Source organism: Magnolia sinica, chromosome 13, assembly GCF_029962835.1.
Source record: "Magnolia sinica isolate HGM2019 chromosome 13, MsV1, whole genome shotgun sequence".
Lineage (NCBI taxonomy): Eukaryota > Viridiplantae > Streptophyta > Magnoliopsida > Magnoliales > Magnoliaceae > Magnolia > Magnolia sinica.
Window position 1 is genome coordinate 37406540 of NC_080585.1, and position 8003 is coordinate 37414542.

The 8003-nt window shown below is 40.0% G+C and overlaps 1 protein-coding gene across 2 annotated transcripts; it reads right to left on the reverse strand.

Moving 5' to 3' along the window:
* Positions 1-284: 284 nt before the first annotated feature.
* On the reverse strand, positions 285-954 carry LOC131223601 (nuclear-pore anchor-like). 2 transcript variants are annotated; one of them, XM_058219038.1, is made up of 3 exons: positions 938-954; positions 785-859; positions 285-640 (listed from the first exon to the last, which is right to left on the reverse strand). In XM_058219038.1, the coding sequence occupies exons 1-3, from the start codon at positions 944-946 to the stop codon at positions 452-454; spliced, it is 273 nt and encodes a 90-aa protein (XP_058075021.1). In that variant the 5' UTR covers positions 947-954; the 3' UTR covers positions 285-451. The 2 variants fall into 2 exon arrangements, with proteins under 2 accessions (XP_058075021.1, XP_058075020.1); XM_058219037.1 differs by having other exon boundaries at positions 285-859.
* Positions 955-8003: the final 7049 nt, after the last annotated feature.

Sequence of the window (8003 nt, forward strand, 5' to 3'; positions counted from 1 at the left end):
GAAAAAAAAAAAAGCGTTGCATTTATTACAAATAGCAATCAAATCATACAATGCATCCCACATTCACATTTCTAAATAAACAATACTTAACTTTGCTCAACCTATCATAAGAATTACAAAATAGGAACCTGTTTGAACTTTAGCTTCAACTATATTTCCAAATACTTCCTACAAAGTTCTTCCATATCTCACTGTACATGAATGAGATGGGAAATAAGAATTATGACAAAAAATTAAGAGTAAACCTGTCTTTCATAATTGCTCTAGCTAGTACACTAGCATAAATGCTCCTTTTCAAGATCTTCCTTTAAAGAAGAGATCTGAATTTCCAATTCCACCATCTGAGACCTACAACAAGAAGAGTGGTTGCATACAACTAAGGCGTGCCCTCATGTGCAAGAAACAAATATACTCCAACACAGCAAACACCCTCAATATAATGCAATAATGCTCATGTTTTTACAGAATTTTCTTCCTTCAAACGGTCAATTTCAGCAAATGCAGAAGATAAAGCTTCTTCTTTCCCTGAAACTGCAAATGTAACTTCTGTGGACTTTGACACAAGATCACTTTCAAGTTTTGAAACCCTTCCCTGGAAAAAATGAATTTCATCCTCCAGTGACTTCTTTAGCTTGTCAGCCTGTATAAAATAGCATTTGTAGACACAATCAAACAAGCATGCCTTTGTACACATCTCAAAAGAAAGAAAGACAAAAAAAAAAAAAACACTGAAAATAGGAATTGCAACTTTCAAACAAATGAGGTTGAAGATACAGGGATGTACCTCAGCTTTGAATTTTTCATGAGCAAATTCAATTTGCTTCAATGCAACTTCATTCACTTGTGCTATTTCTTTATACTGTAAAAAAAAAAATCATAAAATATTTAAATCCTTAAGAGTATCAGATAATAAATCCAAGTAAAAAATCCAAATCACCTGTAGCATGTGATCCTTGTTAGCAACCAAACAGGGCCTTTACTGTTCACAAGATCACAAGATACTCAAGTGATGAAGGGAAAAAATAAATATCTCAAGTGTTGACTTGCAATAAGGTTAAAAGCAACCTCCACATCATTCTAAGTACCACCCGCCTAGGCAAGGAATCTATGTTCGCTGAAATTCACTAAGGGCGTATTTGGCCAGCTGGATTAGATGGGCTTAGGTGGGATGGAATTGCATCTGGTCCTGTGCCAATTCCACTCCATGTTTGGGTAGAGTGGAAAAGGTTAGAAGTAGGTTAGATGGAATCGTATTGGGTCTCGTGCCAATTTCACTCAATGTTAGCAAGTTGTGTAGGTCCCACCATGATGTGTGGGCTATATCCACACCGTCCACCCATTTTTCGAGATCATTTTTGAGCATGGGCCAAAAAATCAGGTAGATCTAAAGCTCAAGTGGACCCCACCATATAAAGCAACGGGGATTGAATACTTACCGTTGAAAACTTCTTTGGGGCCACATAAGTTTTGGATCTGCCTCATTTTTAGGCCCATGCCATAAAATGAGGTTACAAAACAAATGAACGGTTTAGATATAACACGTGTGTTATTCTCAATAGTTTCAAATGATGGTGGGTATATCCTTTCAATGTACCACCGTATTACAAACAAAGCAGGGAATTAAGCCTATCCCACGGTAACAGGGAACAATCCCTGCCATGCCATGGGTAATAATTATGTTTTTTGAATCCCATCCCACCTAATCCTTTCCAATGCAACTGGCCAAACAGGCCCTAAGGTGCTGTTTGGGGGATTTGTGAAATCTACAGATTTCAAATTTGTGAGGACTTGCCAGATTTGGCAAATCCACAAAATAATACTCTCCTAAAAGCAATACAACTTATTCTCTTACAGTAAATACTATAAATTCTCTGTCATTGCCATAAATGCTCTCCAAATCCATGGATTCGTTGATTGAAAAATAAGAAACATTACTCCCATTAAACTACCTTTTACATTATAATGTTGTTGTAGCTGTTCCTAAAAAATGCGGGTGTTATCTGTAGCTGTCAACATTTAGGCATACTTGAGCCCATATTAATGCAACTGCACTCTCCAAATAAATAACCAAGATTCCCTATATTTTGCCATTTAGAAGTCTGCTTTATGTGATGCCACTACTGCTAAGAGATGGTCGAAATCATATGCTGTTTTGCAGCCAGAGATGATTGGGCACTACCTGGCAGAGTTTTCGATCTCATATAAGCCTGTGAAGCATGGAAGGCCTGGTATTGGTGCCACCCACTCCTCCAGGTTTATTCCTCTGAAGTAAACTGTACGAATGCCAATGGAACAGTTCCATGTTGGGCTGATCTTTTTGCAGTTTAACCTTTTTTGCAATCAGTTTGGAAGGTGTGATTTAGAATAAATAGGCCTATTTTACTGGTGCATCTCTATCTCTACATTTCAGTTGTATTCCCCTTTCAAGTTTTGTTTTACATTTTGCAGTTGTTGGTAATAGTCATCATCATCTAAGCCTTGTACCAATTTGGGGTGGGTTGGTTGTTGGTAACAGTCGCACTTGGAATGACTCCTATTGGTTAATATTCTTGACACCTTTTGCCTTATGGAAAGTTAGCCATATCTTTATTTGCTGTCATTTTTGTTAGTTATGCAAATTCTTATCTACTCCAATGGTGAAAGGTGAAAGGCTCTGAGGGGAATGCTTTCCTCGTTTCTTGATCTGAGGCCTTTTGTTTTTTTTTTTGCTGCCATTATCAATGTGTGGGAGTGGGAGTGGCATTTCTAGCACCATTTATGAAGTAATGGAAGGTAAAGAGAGGATTTCATGTCTGCAAAATATCTTATCTTGCCATTTGCCTAGGTTTTAGACAGTGATGCTATTTACGTATTATTTCCAATGATCTCCTGTACGTGTTATTTTTTTCCCCCTTTTGCACCCAGACATGTTAACTTTGCTAGGTTAAAAAAAAAAAAAAGAAAGAAAGAAAGGAGAAGCTGATAACTGGATAAAGAGAACTCTTCATATATGTTTGAAGAACCCTCCTTTGCTAGCTGGGTGCGCATCTCACTAATGAGTTCGGCTATTTCTAGAATATGCGTACAGACAAGTGAATGAAACATGTAAATAAACACACATGCAGAAATATCACAGATAATATGTCAAAATGTAAATGTGTTTAGCTGGTAACATTGTTATTTTCTATTAAAGCAGCATCCAGGTACACGTACACCCAATGCCATTTTCCAATCGTATCTCACAAAATTGACGAATGTGTCAATCAACATGAGCCCATCAATGGATAGGAGAGCTCATGGATGGGACAATGCTTAAAACAGCAATGAGTGGCTGTTTCTATTCATTCAATTTTTAGGCCTTTTTTTTTCCTTGGACCGTTGCTCTATATTCAAAAATTGAGAAATCTCTCAGAATCACTATCTGTGTGATCTTGTGAAAAGGTTGGATGATACCGAAAGTGCTGATTTGCTGGTAAGGTTAAAAGCAACCTGTTCACAAGATCACATAGACAGTAGTGAAGGGAAAAAAATAAATATTAGCAGTTCCCACCTTCCAGGGACCCCCGCTCAACATCCGGATAGCTCCGACGCACATCCGGATCTACTTCATCAATTTCGAGATAATACATAAACACGGGCCTGTCCAAATGACCAGGCCACACATATTGTTGTCCATAGAAAATGGACAACTTCATCATGGTCATAACAGCGGTTCCCACCTTCCAGGGACCCCCGCTCAACAATAAAAGGTACCATTTACCATGAACTAAAACTATGTATTATTCATACCTTGATTGGACTCACTACAAGGGTAATCTTTCAATAATGGCCCACTGCTTCTGACAATCAATACAAGGGTAAGAAAATTACAAAAAGTAAGACTCATGAGATGACATATGTACAAATAGTGACAAGACTAGCCGGTAATGACAGGAGGCTAAGACATCAAATTATTCATGAAGAACAGGAAAAAAACAAAGATAAAATAGATAGTTAAAAACTTTACCATTTCAATATTGAACCTTGTAGTGGCCAGTGTTCGAAATATCGGTATCGCACAATGTATCGCACCCTTGGGATACAGATACGTATCAGTTATCGCACGGGATATATCGTTTGTATCGCATAGTTTATCGCACTTTTTGGGAAACATGGGGAAACATTGGGAAAATGGTTGAATTTTTTAATGAAACTTTGGGGATTATTAAAAAAGCCCTTAATACACACTTTTAAATCATAAAGTTTCAAAAAAGAAGTGTACATAATAAATTTCCTTTGTATAAGGTCCCAAGCTGTGCGCTGTCCGATTGAACTAAAACAACTATATTCAGTATCAACCCCGTTCATCCGTTTTTCCATATCATTCAAGACATTATCTAAAAAATAAAACAGATCCAATAATTAGGTAGACCATACCATAGGAAACAATGGTGATTGACCATTAGTGGGCCACAAAAGTTTTGGTTTAGGCTAATAATAGTTTTTTCTCTTCATTCAAACCATAAATTTATCTGGTAAAATGGATGGACGGAGTGGATAAAATACATGAATAATAATTGGCCCACAAAGTTTACAAAGTACACTACTCATTAGGGGATCCACTTCCCACCACACTCGGGGTGGGGTGCTGCTACCAAGTTCCTTCGCTCAAAACCTATGTGGGGTCCACTATGATGTTTGTAAGAAATCCACCTCGTCCATTCATTTTTTGAGATCATTTTAGCACTTGAGAGCAAAAGTGAGCAGAATCCAAGACTAAAGTGGGCCGCACTAAAGGAAAAGGTGGGTAGGAAAATTCCTATTGTTGAAACCTCCTTGGGTCGTAGGGCCCACAATAATGTTTATTTTCTATCCAATCTGTTAATTAGGTCACACAGACCTGACCTGAATGAAGAGGAAAAATAAATATCATATTGATCCAAAACTTCCGTGACCCTCAAAAGGGTTTCAATGGTAAACGTTCAATCTACCACTGCTGTTTGCAGTGTGGTCCAGTTGATCTTTGGATCTGTCTTATTTTTCGGCTCAAGCCTTACAAAGAGCTCACCAAATGGATGAACGGCCTGGATATAACAAATACCTCATGCTGGGACCCACAGAACTTGGTGACGTCAACACAGTTCGGTCGTGCGCCGTGCGCGCAGGACGCGGATTTCCTGCGAAAGCCTTTCGCAGGAAGTTCCTGCGCTCGGAACCCAGGTGGGCCTCACTGTGATGATTTTGAGAAATCCTCTCCGTCCATCCGTTTTTTGAGTTTATTTTAGTACATGAGGCCAAAAATGAACCGTACCCGATTCTCAAGTGGGTCGAAAATGTGAGAATTAAATTTCGACAGTTGAAATATTCGTGGGCCACAGAAGTTTTAAATCATTTAATATTTATTTTTTTGAGTTCATCCCAGTAGGAATGACGCTATTAACGATATGGATGGCGTGTAAAAATCACTGTAGAACCGAGGGAGGTTTCAACGGTAGGAATTTCCCTAATCACCTTTTCCTTTAGTACGGCCCACTTGAGTCGTGGATCCTTCTCAATTTTGGTCTCACAGCCTAAAATGAGCTCAAAAAACGGATGGACAGGGTGGATTCTATACAAACATCATGGTGGGCCCCATATGAGTTCCCAGCGCAGGAGCTTCCTGCGAATGGCTTTCGCAGGAAATCCGTGTCCGTGCGCGCATGGGCGGGATTAGCTGAGTAGCGAGACTCGCTACTGAATTGACGTCACCAAGTTCCGTGGACCCCACCATGATGTATGTTTTGTATCCACACCGTCCATTAATTTGGAGAGAACATTTTATGCCATTAGCCTAAGAATGACTAAGATTCAAAGCTCCAATGGACCCCACCACAGAAAGCAGTAGAGAGAGCGATATAGGAATGGCAGTTGAGTGCGTGGAGTAGCGGGATCGAATCCCAGGAAGAATCTCCAACTCTCACTCTCACTTTCTCTCTTTTCCTTTCTCTTTTCTCTTCTCTCTCTCCTAGGGTTTCTCAAATTCGTATGAGGTGAGAGAGAGAGAGTTTAAGGTCCTTATATAGGTCCAGGTTTGATGGGAATGGCCCCAAGGCCAAGGTATACTTAAGTTATATCCAAAGGGTGTCTGTTTCAGCCCAACGGAGCACTTCTGGTGGCCCCTTTTCCACGTGCGGTCGGACTTAAGCTCCCTGACCATGGATCTAGGTTAGGCTAAGTTTTCGTTCCGATCGGGTTTGTAGATCAACCGTGGCGGACCAGTTTCAGTTTAACGGTCACGGTCACTCGATCAAGGCCACAAGTACATCGTCATGTGTGGGACATTTTTTCTGATCCAACGGTGTATTTAGGTCAGATTCTTACGGTCTGAATCCTTATATTTGGCCCTCAAGAGACACGACTCAGATTACTTAAATTCGGATTTCATTTCTAAATATATTCACGTTTCTCACACACTTTGCTCCGGGCTCAAGTTGTGCATTTCTAGACACAATTAAGACTTGATTTTCGAAGGGATTGTCAAGTCCAGTAATGCGGTCATAACTGTATAGTTTCGCCGTCATCGGACTTTCGACATGCGGTCCAGGTCCGATACGGAGTTTCGGTGTGCTCCTGAGAGCAACCGGGTTTAGGGATGGATTCTAGATTTCAGGTTAATGTAGCGTCAATGATACTGCACATTTTTGGTCTTGCAGATCATATTTAAAGCGATTAGTGTTAATTTCACAAGTACTCTAGCTTAGCACTTGTTAATATTAATCTAATTTCTAAAGGTTTTGGTCTTGGGTGATTTCTGCCTGAGGTGGTACTCGGGTTCTTGTACGAATTTTTCTGAGACATTACAGATGACTATCCTCTTTGTCTTGTCGTACGATGTAGAGACTCCCTTGTAAGTTCCGAGCCGCACAGCCCCACATACGGGATCACGGCTCGGATGACCCTCAGAGGATCTCAGCAGGAGTTTGGAAATGGATGGGACCACGGGAGAGCACGGTGTCCGTCCTCTTTTTAAGGAAGCGGAGGTACTTCATCTCCTGGTGGACGAAGCCATCGGGCAAGCAGATCTCTTAGCGATGGATCATCGCTACTATCTAGCCTTTAAGGAGCTCCTTGGCAAAGATTGACGCCAGCCAACCACGCGACAAGTATAGATATCCGAGCCGACCTCATCTCTCTGACCAGTTCATTTTTACCCATAACACTAACATTGATGGTGAGCCCCACATGATGGATGATCCATATTAAGGTCGACCCTGAATGAGGACAACTCACATTGAAGGTCGACCCCTAATGATGAATGACCCACATCCAACGTGGCCCCGCATAATAGACCACCCACTTCAATGTTGGGCCTTGCACGATGGACGACCCACATCCAACGTGGCCCCATGTCATGGATAGCCCACATTGAAAGTGGGTCTCACAAGGTGGATGGTCCACATTAAAGGTACACCCCCACATGATGGACGATTCATATTGATGATAGGACCAAGGTGACCCAACATGATAAATGGTTTACATGAAAGGTCTACCGGCATGATAGATGGTGGATATTAGGGGTGGACCAAAAAAATTTAAGGGGTAAGTACTCATGTGATATTGGAAATCAAATAGCATTTTCTACTTTTCAGTTGATAAGTATGTTATTTACCAAGCATGCTTATCTAATGAATCAGCATGGATTATGATAAACTACTTAAATGGCTTATGTAAAGTAACTTACGAATCCAATGCACCCTAAATATTGTTGGCTCACCTTTGAAAAAAAATATCATTAGGAAATGGAAAAGATTCTGTTCTAATTTTCCATCCATTGTTTGTTTTGTTTTCTAATTTTAAATGAATTCCATGTGTCAGTGAAAGGTTACTCTATGTCTCCTCTTATTGGGAACTCATTTTAATGTTATTTCTTAAATGAGCTCACACCATTTTATGATTAAAAGTGAAAATTTTAATACGCTTACACAATTTATGAGGAAAAGATGGCAAAATGGAATATGCTTCTAACGTTACATTTCCTTCCTCTAATAGTGACATCTGTCTTTGTC